This window comes from Eleutherodactylus coqui, chromosome 7 (assembly GCF_035609145.1).
Source record: "Eleutherodactylus coqui strain aEleCoq1 chromosome 7, aEleCoq1.hap1, whole genome shotgun sequence".
NCBI classification, from domain to species: Eukaryota; Metazoa; Chordata; class Amphibia; order Anura; family Eleutherodactylidae; genus Eleutherodactylus; species Eleutherodactylus coqui.
Genome location: NC_089843.1, coordinates 222,563,264 through 222,577,304, shown reverse-complemented (window position 1 = coordinate 222,577,304; position 14,041 = coordinate 222,563,264). Strand labels below are relative to the sequence as shown.

The 14,041-nt window shown below is 41.4% G+C and overlaps 1 protein-coding gene across 1 annotated transcript in view; it reads right to left on the bottom strand.

Moving 5' to 3' along the window:
- ONECUT3 (one cut homeobox 3) overlaps positions 1 to 12,096 on the bottom strand; it is a 90,098-nt gene extending 78,002 nt beyond the window's left edge. The window contains exon 1 of the mRNA XM_066574947.1: positions 11,067 to 12,096. Coding sequence (XP_066431044.1) covers positions 11,067 to 12,096 — 1,030 coding nt within the window. The remainder of the gene's footprint in view (positions 1 to 11,066) is intronic.
- Between the last annotated feature and the right edge of the window lie 1,945 nt (positions 12,097 to 14,041).

Genomic DNA, 14,041 nt, shown 5'->3' with positions numbered 1-14,041 from the left:
CTATGGGGGTGCAGGAGCCCTCAATAGGAGTCTATGGGGGTGCAGGAGCCCTCAATAGGAGTCTATGGGGGTGCAGGAGCCCTCAATAGGAGTCTATGGGGGTGCAGGAGCCCTCAATAGGAGTCTATGGGGGTGCAGGAGCCCTCAATAGGAGTCTATGGGGGTGCAGGAGCCCTCAATAGGAGTCTATGGGGGTGCAGGAGCCCTCAATAGGAGTCTATGGGGGTGCAGGAGCCCTCAATAGGAGCCTATGGGGGTGCAGGAGCCCTCAATAGGAGCCTATGGGGGTGCAGGAGCCCTCAATAGGAGCCTATGGGGGTGCAGGAGCCCTCAATAGGAGTCTATGGGGGTGCAGGAGCCCTCAATAGCAGTCTGTGGGGGTGCAGGAGCCCTCAATAGGAGTCTATGGGGGTGCAGAAGCCCTCAATAGGAGTCTATGGGGGTGCAGGAGCCCTCAATAGGAGTCTATGGGGGTGCAGGAGCCCTCAATAGGAGTCTATGGGGGTGCAGGAGCCCTCGATAGGAGTCTATGGGGATGCTGGAGCCCTCAATAGGAGTCTATGAGGGTGCAGGAGCCCTCAATAGGAGTCTGTGGGGATGCTGGAGCCCTCAATAGGAGTCTATGAGGGTGCAGGAGCCCTCAATAAGAGTCTATGGGGGTGCATAAAAGTGCGCAAAAATTAGAGTACTATGTGCCGATACACGGGCAAATCAACCTTGTTTACCATGCAAATACGTTACTCTGAGACGAGCGTATTTGCGCTTACATTTGCCTGAAGAAGCCCCCCATGGTGACACTTTCTGGATTTGTCTTCCCAGTTACATTTGGGACCATCATATATTGTTCTGAATCAAGATGTTGCTTTATGTTTTCCTCACCGGACGTCTTGAGTTCCGGTATATGACTGCGGCCGACCGCCCATCCGCAGATCCCTTCGTACAGCACTGATGCGGCGCGACTCTTACATCTGTAGTTCAAGTATGTTCAGCCTTTAAACTGCTAAAAATGTTCTGCGTTTTTGTGAAATTCGTGATTTTAAAATCCCTGATCTTTTGGGGCTCATTCACACGAGCGTATGTCCCCAGCGCATTACCCAGCATGCTCTCTGCATTTTTTCAGGACTTTTCACGCAGGTTCCTTCACAGAAAAAAATGCCAAAAAAACATTAAAAAGTATTCTGACAGAAATATGTCAAATGAAGATAAATGGACACTTGTTACAGTGATAGAAGCTCCACAGAAAACGTATAGCTTCATTAAGGGCGGCGTCACACGAGCGTATTGCGAATTACGTTCACTCCTGCGCAACAGTTCTGTGCAGAGAATGATTGTACTTTGTGCCTGCCACAATAATGTGCGTATCTGCGCCGGCGCCGCCAGTTCACACGGGAGCGGGAATCACAAGGTGCTGGCGGGCGCGGGGCTGTGCAGCATTGTGCTCTGATGGCCAGCTCTGACTATATATGGGCACATAGAGAAGAAAAGCGCCAACACTATAACATCTAGAAACACAAAGAGGAGCTGGAGGTTCGGGAGGGGAGCAGACTGATGGGAGGTGATGCAGTCGGACTGTCATGCACTGGTGCGGCTGCTATCACGCAGGGCGGCATTATTCCATATTCCGCCCCCAAATCCGCAGTTTATTCCGCTGCTGTGAAGCGAGACTCACACATCTGATTGCAGATTCTGATGCAGGATTGCAGGAATGCAATTCCAACATGTCAGACATGTGGATGAAGCCGGAGGTGATAAGGGCAGTGAGCGGTCTGCGGTGCGAAGACTGATTTGGGGTTATTTAGTCTTGGATTGATTGGATTCCAATGTACAAATATAGGCATGGGCATACAGAGATCTTTACACATAAGCCATGACAAGGGGGCATCCGAAAGCAGGTCTCACTGCCATCCTAGCCAGGGATTCTTTACTGTAAGAGCTCTGACTCTATGCAGCTTGCTGCCACACAATGTTGTGATGGTTGATTCACCCACCGAGCTCAAGAGGGGCAACTAATGGCTACTAGATTTTTGGAGATAAGACAACCCAGGGATTTATTCTGATCTTCCCGTTACCCCCCCTAAAATTGTTCAATTGGCATCTTCCTCATAGGGCTTCACTTTCTCTGGATCAACACAGTAGGGTTATAGGTTGGACTTGATCCCCTGTATCTTTTCTCAACCTTATCAACTATGTAATTGCAGCATCGAGGTGCGGACCCCCAGCCTAGGAGACAGCAGGGTAGAGTTTGGGCCTTGTCACAGAGCTCTACCATCTCCCACCCTAAGGGTAGTACACGACTTGTCCAAGTAACCGAGGACAGGCTTTGCAAAGGGTTAACCCAATACGTGGTTTACCTTGGCAGTCGGTTGTCATGGGTGACACCACCATTTCTTCTTCTTCTGTGGTGAATCAGAAGAAGGAATAAAGGGTCCACACTCACAGGGAATGATTAACAGCAAAGCTGGGAACGGCTGGCAGTGCCACTATACTTGAAAAACTTAGGTACAGTTTCAGACAAGTAGACTTCACATCAGCAGGAGAACAGTGCAGAAAATCACAAGGTGATGCGACAGGGAGGAAATCACAGGTGCCCAGAGGAAGCTACAGTCCCAGTTATCTGCAGGGCTCTGCTCCCGGCACAAACTTCTTTCAAACTTTCCAGCTCTCTACTGGTTGGCAATCATGTTGGCAGGCACTCCGCGCTGCAGTGGCGGTCTCTCGCTCTCTTTATCTCTCTCTGTCAGTAACTCCTGGGTATGGGGGTCCCAGGGAAGGCTAAGGTTATCTCTCAGACAATTCCATTCCTAGCCACACAGAACTGAAGGTGTCTGTGTGACTCTCTCTCTCATCCAGCCTGACTGGCAGGCAGACAACTCCAACTACTCTGCCTCATGCAAACACCTCGCATTTACATACATAAAGCACGATCATGTGACACACAGCAAGATACAATTCTCAGACATCCTTGCATACCAGACAGTTAACCCATTCAGTGCTGCAGCTATGCAATACACATCATATACATGCAACATGAAAGGCACCAATAATACAATTAGTGCGAGACAAATGCATTCATACATTATGGAGGGGCCCCATTAGCTCCGGGCCCCTCCATGTAGAATGTATGCTACCCAAAATATAAAAAATAATCACTGGCCACAGGCTTGCTATGTTCTACCCTGGCCCTATTTGCTTTAGAGCCATTGCTGAGGAAGATTCTAGATCTGGATGATTATCACCCATATACAGAGACTGCATATAAAGCTAAAGGTAATTTCACGCTTGGCATGTGAGAATGGCCGTATACGTAGGCTGACAACCTGGAGCCTTCCTTTGCCGGCCATAAACGTTACAATAATCATCATTGAGTTGGCTGATTTTTGGATGGAGAATAATAAAGCAGCCTCTCTCACCGCAAAACCCACGGCAATTACAAAAGAAATCCGCAGTGGCCAAATCCACACCGAAATGCTGCAGATTTTGCCACAGTTTTTGCTATCAATCTATCATTTTAACCCTTGGATTTGAAGGGCTGAAATCTGCAGCATAAATAGGCAACAGAAATAGGCAAAAAAAATATGCAACAAAAATAGGCAACAGAAATAGGCAACAAAAATATGCAACAAAAATAGGCAAGAGAAATAGGCAACAGAAATAGGCAACAAAAATAGGCAAGAGAAATAGGCAACAGGAATAGGCAACAAAAATATGCAACAAAAATAGGCAAGAGAAATAGGCAACAGAAATAGGCAACAAAAATATGCAACAAAAATAGGCAAGAGAAATAGGCAACAAAAATAGGCAACAGAAATAGGCAACAGGAATAGGCAACAGAAATAGGCAACAGAAATAGGCAACAGGAATAGGCAACAGAAATAGGCAACATAAATAGGCAACAAAAATAGGCAACAGAAATAGGCAACAGGAATAGGCAACAGAAATAGGCAACAGAAATAGGCAACAGAAATAGGCAACAGGAATAGGCAACAGAAATAGGCAACAAAAATAGACAACAGAAATAGGCAACAGAAATAGGCAACAAAAATAGGCAACGGAAATAGGCAACGGAAATAGGCAACAGGAATAGGCATGCTGTGGATTTAGAATCCGCAAGGTTTTTCTAAAATCCTGTGGATTCTTGCAGAATCTGTGTGCACCGGGTGAAGGAGATTATTTAAGTCTTCATACAGCTTGTGCTGTAACTGCTGTGGACTTCACACAGCAATATCCGCTGCGGCCGTTCTGCAGCATTCCGCTGTGTGTGAAGACGGCCTGATGGTTATGGCTATTGAAGTAAAATGTCACTTCTGACTGAACTGCTGTTAATATCCCAAGACCTTCTATGGTGGAGACGCACATATCTGCTGCTGCCCAGTTGAGGTGCGGCCATGGCGCAGCAGGAGGTCAGGCCGACGAGGTTTCATGGTACTGCATTCAAACAATTGTTAATATCAGGGCTTAAACAGACGAACGCATGCACAAATGCGCTTGCCGCCACAGAGAGTATTTGCACGTTAACAAGTCTTCTCTTATTTTACAGATCAAACACCGCGCTATTGCGTGTCCAAAAGAAGGGGGAAAGATAGGGCAAGGTCGAGCCTTTCTTGCGCATAGGAATTGCATGCAATTAGCATGCTTGTGAGAAGGAAGCCATTGAAATCAGCGGCTTCGCTTTGTCACCTTTTACGGGCGTGATTTTCATAGTTTGCAGCTGTTAACTTGAAAAAATGCTACTGCGTTTTAGAAAAACATACGTAGAAGTTTGACTCAGAGCTGAACTCTCAGACCACTCGAGTACAAGGTGACGGCTGCGTTGGGCTCTCCCCGCCTGCAATATCAAGCTGGAAATGTGCTTGAATTTGGAGCATGTTTCATTTCTTTTTTTACAGGCGTTTTTGTGATGTTTTTGTAACATGCATTTTTCTGGTAAAAACAGCAATGAAAGCGCCACGACCAACGCAGCGAAGCGAAGCGCGTGAATCGCACGGACCGTAGACACCTGGACATGTCAAGTGACTTTATTGTCTATGAGAAGAATGACTGATATCCCAGAGATACTCTGCAGTATAGTTGTAGGCGCTTTCTCCAAGATGAGCATTATGATTGAAAGATTTCAATGCAAGATTCTACCAAAACACTACGTGCAAAAAACCCCACCTGGTCTAAGTACCATCCCTAATCCTAGGACCGCTCTCCTGCCCACCCAGCTCTCTAGCTGAGCCCACTTTAGATTAATGTATTTTTAATCAGATTCGCTCCGTGTTTTGAATTCATCTATTTATATGGGCATATGGATGTTTTAGTAATGCAGCACACACTACTTTTATACGTTTTTGGTGAAAAATGCGCTCAGTTTAGTCTATGGAAAGTAATGAAAATATAGATGCATGCATATTGCATTTATTTAATCAGTGTTTGATTTGTATCTGCATCAGCATTTGAATTCATTACTATTATTTTCTACCGGGCTATAAACGGATCCTCATAAAATAAAATATAACCAATGAAAGCAAATATAGAGGCGAATACAAATCCTGATGCAATATGGATACAATTGAATCTGTAACATATCCGTATTACGCATCCATATTAAGGAAGTGCTACAATATGCCTAGGTGAAAGTAGTCTAAAAGTACTACAATTCTACATTTGAGCTGTATCCCGCCTGCCATGCCCCAGTTCCTATTATAGTGATACATCTCATAAGGAATCTAAAGGTGAATAGACATGCAGCAGATTTGATGCAGAAAGTTCTGACACTGTAAAGCAGTTCCATTCCTGAGAATGGGGTTGTTTCTGCAGCAAGCACATGATTTTTTGCAAGTTCCAGTAAGAGGAATGAATGGGACAGTAAGCAAAAATTCCTATAGTAAATCATCCACATGTAAAGTCAGCCAAAGGGGTTTCACACACTGCTTTTTAGGGGGGAAAAGCGACTTTTTCCACGCAGTTTTTTATTTTACCAAAATCAGAAGTGGATTCAAAGGGAATGGGAAATATAAAGGAAGTACTTCCACTTTTCCCTCTTGTTGGATCCACTTCTGGCTTTGGCTCAAAAAATTGCAAGAAAAATTGCAGTGGTGTTTTGTAAAAGAAGCTGCACATGAAATCATCCCACATGTAGATACCTGTCTGCAGGTAAACTGTCCATGTCATGAAATATCTCATTCTATAGTGAATAAAATAGACCAGGGATTGCATATACTGTAGCACACTACGCAGCCTCTGCCATTCACTAATAGTAAATCACATACAGAGAAAATTCTTACATTGTATTAGCAATCATTAGGTGCAGAAATGAGAGTTTTCTTCTAGATTCACCCTTTTGTTGCACTGTCCATATCTCCTCCTCGACTAGCTGCATCCCTACATTTCTCTGATAGTAAGTAACTTGTGACATATGAGTGATACATGGAGCTGCATTCAGGAAAAGTCAAAACTAGTGTGTGTACAGTGAAGTTTGCTACGTCTGTACTGCAAAACTAGAGGCAGTGCTTTAATGGAGTGCTATGGGGGTCTTGTCATGTGTCCCCCTCCCCAGGAGGAATAATTAAATCAATAATGCATAGATATAGTTTTTCTTACAGTGCGCAGGATGAAAGGCCAGAGCGATCCCAGGCCAAGCACTATGTGTAGTGTCTACATAGGAGTGGGCACTGTTTATTGCCTGTGTGAGACAAGAGTGCCATGTGTTGTATAGTATTAATAATGAAATACTACTGTTACAATGTAGCTCTTATTCCGAATATCATTTCACTTCTTTTCAATTCCATACAAAAATCATATGATATATTTATAATCTGCCGATCGTCCATCTGTGCACTTGTTACAGTTGAAATATATATATGTATATATGTATATATATATATATATATATATATATATATATATATATATATATATATATATGTATTTCAGAGATATATACATATACATATCTCTCTCTTTAAACTTGCATTCTAAACAATATTTGAAGATGGCAAAGATTAAATCGATTCTCCTGACTGTGATGAATTAAGAATAGTAATTCGAATTTATTGATCCACTTCTTGCTGCCTCTCCCACCCTAAACCAATTCCTCTCTCCATATACAGTAATTACCAGTTTCAATGTAATCAGCGAATTGTATATGCAAGAGGATATGCAAATGTTCCCTATACCTCCTCAAGAGAGTTCCTTTTCAGACATCCAAATACATACATAACTGCAATGAGGATAGATAGATAGATAGATAGATAGATAGATAGATAGATAGATAGATAGATAGATAGATAGATAGATAGATAGATAGGAAGGAGATAGATAGATAGATAGATAGATAGATAGATAGATAGATAGATAGATAGATAGATAGATAGATAGATAGATAGAAGACATAGATAGATAGATAGATAGATAGATAGATAGATAGATAGATAGATAGATAGATAGATAGATAGATATGAGATAGATAGATAAATAGATAGATAGATAGATAGATCTATAAGGCAGCTCACATAGTTATCACCTGCATTACAAGTAATGTCGAATCGTGCAACAGATGTGTATATAATAAATAGTCCCCGGCTGAGGAAGTTTCTCTGTGTGGCAGTGTACGCTACCTCAAACATTCATGGTTAATTATTAATCTGCGGTTTATACGTTTGTTTTCATTACGCATTGATTAATATATTAGCATGGAATATTAAATGTACATAAGAAATTGTTGGTCATTTCATTAGGCTTGTGCCAGTAACCCCAGAAGGCACATTATACTGGGCTCATGTACACATTTATTTACTGCATCTATTGTTATGAGCAAAATATATCAAAGCACATTGTAATGTAATGCAATACAATCCATTAAATGTATCGTACTACAGTGCAGGATGTATGGCGTCAAAGTACAAGCTAGCCTAATGCCGCATTACCAGTATTACCAGTCGCGCTGTTAATCTACACATGCATAGATTATGTGTGTATATATATATATATATATATATATATATATATATATGTGAAATCTATATTATATATCTATATATATTAGTATGTATTGCTTTGTACAATATGCTTTATAATTTTGTATTGCAAAATATATACAACGGTAGTGTGCATACTGTCTGTATATCATATATATGTGTGTGTGTGTATATATGTAAATATATATATATATGTCTGCATTTTGTCATTGGTATAGATATGTGTTGTATTATTGTATAAGGTGTTGCATACCTTTATAATTACATTACAATTATTATTTCTGTAAGCATATTATTATACACTTACAAACATACATTTTAATATGAGAAAATCTATATTCCTTAAATATAATATTATATATTAACTTCTAAACGTGTAGATTACATGTGTAGAAGATATTACAGAATATTTCAGAACTGCCTAAATTGTGTCAGTCTGTCTACAAGTAATAGACATTGGCTTTAAGTGGTCTCCAAGTGATTATTTTTATATTAGTGAACAAGATATAAAACTGAAACTACTCAATTAGATTGAACAAGAAAGGTACTTAAAGAGCCAATTGTGGCAGTGCTTAAATCTTTATTTACCAGAACCTTGTAAAGCCAGAACAATTTGCATTCTATTAACTGCTTTTCAATAGGGCATTGACTGGAACTAAAGGATGCCACTATCCTGCCCTAATTACAGCCATCTGAATAACACTACAAACACTCTGAAGGATGGACAGAGGCAGAACTATCAGCTGTAAGCACAGGAAGTGGGGTCTGTGCGACAGTGATCGGGGGCTCCTCGGTAGATCGGTGGGCTACGTGGAGATCACACTGTAGTCAGGCTGCTTGCAGCTTTTTGGCCCCATTATTTCGCCCTGGGCTACAGCATATCTATGATTACAGGCCAGATAGGTGGCATCAAAATCCACGCAAAAAGCAAAAGCCTTTCAACATCTCTAATGGTGACATGTTTGTGTGTCACATGTGTACTCTACTTTATTCTTATGGGTCTTTACAATAAATATATCAAAAGACAGGTTTGGAATCATGTATCTCAACTAAAATAATATTAGGGAGTAGATAGATAGATAGATAGATAGATAGATAGATAGATAGATAGATAGATAGATAGATAGATAGATAGATAGATAGATAGATAGATAGATAGATATGAGATGGAATGATCAGCATTGTGACTAGTGTGATGAGATAGAGTCGCTTGGACAGAGGGGTAAATCCCCAGAGGTTTTGTCTGTGTGCTATAGATAATTGATTGGATCTGCCATTTGTGAGATGAAGAGGCCTAGTGTGGATCGATAGACCGGGAGCAGCTGAGAGGATCTAGGGAGAAAATTCTATTTTCTTGATACCTCACTACTATATTCCCCTTTATAGCAACACATTTAAAATGCTCTTTCACATACACAATAAAAGTAGAATTATTGTCTTATACAATTGAACGTGATATACTTCTCACAGGTTCTCTTCCTCGGGTTAGAAGTGTCCATAGTGTTAGCAAAATATCGACCTAGTTACATATCCCATATGTCAGTGTAGTAATTATAATTATTCTGATTTTTCATATATAGCAGTCAGTAGATCACTTAGTTACGTCGTGCAATAATGTACTTTAAAGGATTACTTATTTGCACAACTTTGAAATAAGACTACGACTGTAGGAAACGTTAATAAGCGCCCATTATATTTCTTTGTCGGGACTATAAAATACACAACATCATAATAACGATGGAGAAAAGCTCCTAACAACCAAGAGACGCAAATGTCATTGTGCAGGATGCTTCCTGATGGAGGTGGCTCTGTGCTAGACAGGCCATGCTTGTCAGTCCTCTAGGCAACTTCAAGCTCGAGTTAGCTTTTTTTTTAGTGTAACCAAAGACTAGGGCATTATGCCCAGAAATCCTTCCAGGGGAACAGCAAACTGCTTATTTCTGTAAGCTTATGTCTTTTTATTGGAAAACTAAAATCTTCCTGGTATTATGTAAGTGGAGCATATTAGGTGACCCTGATGCTTCCAAGACAACAATCAGAAAGAAAGCTGGAAATGAGCAGAGCCTCTATAGAAACTGCATGTCCACGAATACACAGTGTGATCTGGAGAACATAGGCCAATCAGCAGGTATTTGGGCTTCCTGTCAAGGTGAATCACAAGAAAGTTTGCCATCTGCAAGGCACCTGCAATGCTGTATAGCGATGTTATAGTAATGTCCGTGTAATTCAGTGTATTTGTTATTAGATATAATAACAAATTCACTCATAGATTATAATAAATTTCATGTTGTTCATGATTATCAAATCAGTTCTAGAGAAGAACAGGCAGTTACTGTATGATCCCCATGTTGTCAGAATAGCACCCTCCTAGTCTCTATCATGGATATGTGTTTCAGATCCTCAGATATACTCTAGAATACTAGAGAAGATATTTTTAAGCCGTTCAGATACATTTTTTGGCAGATGAGACTGAATACAATTAGATCAGTAGACCATTTCCACATAGCACAGAAATGGGTTTCATTGACTAGAAATTGGTGAGAGATCTGTATGAAGCTGCACCCTCCATAGTTAGTACTGGTTTCATTTGGAGAAAACGTTCCTTCCTACCCAAACCTCAAGACAAAAGTCACAAGGACAGATTATTATATACAGTATATTTATGTTCTGCTAACTGCCTATGAAACCAGCACAGTGTAGTAACTCCAAGTCAGTACAGTGCATATGGGTCCCAGCCTTCAGTAACACGTGCTGTTGTAGCCTGATATTGTGGTCTGTAGTGGTGTCCTCCCCTGTCATATTTGTGTCCAGTGTTGTTTGATCTTTGTGCATATATGAAGAACAGTATCAGATTATATCAATATTGATGTTACACACAAGATCGTTGCTTGTTCTGAGTACAGCATGTCTTTCCACAGCAAATGTGAATGCTTTTACGTGCTTTACTATATTCTGTAATTACTATATAACTATATTCTGTATTTACTATATTAATGGTTTTGGTATATACTATATTATTAAATTCTGTATTCAATATATTACTGTATTCGGTATATATACTATGTTCTCTACTGATATTTAGTTCCAATTATTTGGGAACAGATTTACCTGCAAGCCTCAGGGCAGACATCCTCTGGAACTCAGGTTCTTGTAACCACTTCCACATTCTCCTGAAGGTCTCTCGCCCAGACTTGAGCTTACTCCAAGGCTTTGGGTTTCTCAGGAGATCAGACAGGGTTCCCTGAGACCTGCACAAGATCCTTTGGGCAAAGATAGCTTGTGGTATACTGTATCTTTTCAGTTCAGCTGTAATCCTTTGAGCAACCTCTTTTGTGTTAATCTCCTCCACTTGACCATTGCCACCAGACTGGGAGCCAGAAGTGGATGCTTGTCTGTCCCTGTCGCCAATTATTGAGCCACTGGACGATGAGTGATGATGGCCATGTGGATGCATCCCATTCAAAGGGGGCATCATGCCAGCTCCAGGGGCACCCAGGCTCCTTGTAAGGTGGTCCTCGCTTCTAGATAACATGGCAGCATGAGATTCGAATCCATTTGGTGACAACATTTTATCGTTGGCTAAATGCCCCCCTGGACCATAAGGGCCCAGCGACTGTTGTGAGTTGTGCAAAGTGCCTAGGCCATTGGACAGTGGAGACAGCGGTTGACCCATGGTCGCCATGTCCTTTGGGTAGTGACTATAGAGATTGCCCATAGATGTTAATCCCCTCTCGTCCCTCATCAAAGTAAAACTTCCGCTGACGTTCCCTGTCAGCCTCTGGTGATGGTGGTGGTGGTGGTGGTGGTGATGCGGGTGGTGGAACTTGTCAGATACCGTAGAGATGGGGGGTAAGTGTTGCAGAGGGGTCAGGGTGGTGTAGGTACTGCTCAGGCTCATGCCAGATGGGGACTCACAGGACATGTTCATGGCAGGATGCAGTGGACCAGTGAGGGTATGCTCGCTTCTGTAATCCCCCCCGTCCAGTATGGAGGCCATACTTGTCACCATGGCATGTCGCCCGTGAGAAACCAGGTTCCTGTGGGAAGCTTGCCGGCTATGTGTGGAGCTCATGAGTTCCCCAGCCTGGGAGTGTGATACACTGTGAATGTTCCCCAAATTCTCCATTGTAAGTTCCATCTTCCTCAGGTTTATTCTGTGTGCCCCCTCCTCCTCCTCTCCTTTCTTCTCCTTTTGCTTTCCAAGCTAATTCAGATTCAAAGCTTAGCCATCGATTAGCTTCTCCTTTGCAGTCAATCCTGCATGACTTGATGAGCTCTCCCTGCTCCTCTCCCCCTCCTTCCCTGGGATACAATGGCTGTGTGATTGCTGGCTGGAGGGACTCTCTCCCTCTCCCCAAGTGATGCTTGCTGCTCCTGGCTTTGTGGTGTGTCTAGAGCTGAAAAGCTGCAGATAATATTAGAGCTCAGACCTCCTGCCAGCCTCAGTCTCACAGCCAGCACTGCCTGACGTCAGCAGCCCTCTGCCCATCGATAAGTACCTGTCATTGCTGCACTCCTGCCCTGCACACTACAGAGACCAGGAGCTGGGCACCTTCACCTACACACAGTCTGCAGAGCAAACACTGTAGTCCTCATCTAAAAAGATTTCTTATTACAAATATGATTTTACCTAATGCATATGCAATTTTAGATCAGTGTAACCATGTTTGGGGATATATTAGAGTAATTATACAGATTACCAAAGTGAAGTTTATATACGCAGAGAGCAAATATTCTATACAGATGGATAGAGTTTTATTGCAGAGAGAAATTACATTAGGTAGTCAAGTGACAATGACCATCAACACATCAACAGGAACCTCTATTTGGAAAGTTTATACTGCATATCAAATATGATAGATAGATAGATAGATAGATAGATAGATAGATAGATAGATATGAGATAGATAGATAGATAGATAGATAGATAGATAGATAGATAGATAGATATGAGATAGATAGATAGATAGATAGATAGATAGATAGATAGATAGATAGATAGATAGATAGATAGATAGATAGATAGATGGATGTAAGGACCACAACATTGTTACGTGGTGGGCTGGGAGGTGGAGGCCTGTGATAAACGGAGGCTCGTGTTCTCCAAACATCTGTCCTGTCCCAAAAGTGCAGTCATCTATGTTATGTATGGAGATGCAACGTAAAGGGTGATGTGAAAAAGAAAATCTATAATATAGTGTGAATGGGGCATTACAATATCTTACCATTCTGATGGATTTTAATATATATTATATGCATTTATTTTAGTCAGGTATTTATGTATCGATATAAAGAATGGAGGTAATAAAAATAGTGACTGTTTTCTGGCAGTAACCTATTTTGCGGTATTAGTAGAAGTAAACTCACTCGGATTTGTGTCTTTGTGGCAGTTATATAACGTTCACCTTGCAATCACTTGTCATAAGTCACTGCTGAACAGTCTGTTGATGCATGGGATACATTAATCCCATACTGGAGGATGCATGCAAGGCTGCAGCAAGAGCAGGGCATGAGTCGGCTCTACCTCAGACCTTATGGTATTTCACTGTGAGTAGGGGCTATTTTCGATCTATATATCTGTCTATATATATATATATATATATATATATATATATATATATATATATAGAGAGAGAGAGAGAGAGAGAGAGAGAGAGAGAGAGAGAGAGAGAGAGAGAGAGAGAGTTGGTATGATGATAAAAGGTGGTGTATGAGTATAAGATGGATATGATCAACTCAGGATGTAATTCTCCCTATTCTCAGATATGAGCTTTGTTTTTATTATTACATCGTAATCTCCTTCCTTCAAATACCACGACTAATATTTAAATTGATATTGAAAAAGTTCCAATAATATGCCTTTTTTTCCCTTACGTCCTTAGGTCAATAGAAAACAGACTGAGGAATTGCACTGAACATAGTAAAATCTATATCTCGCCATTTTAAAGCCTTAGCCGTTGTGAAGCAGCAGCTGCATAGAGCACATCAATACTAGAAGCCGCCATCATTCTGATACCCCAAATACCACTGAGGCTAGTGAGTTAGCTTCTATCAAATCATTGCTATTCATTTCCAATAGGGAG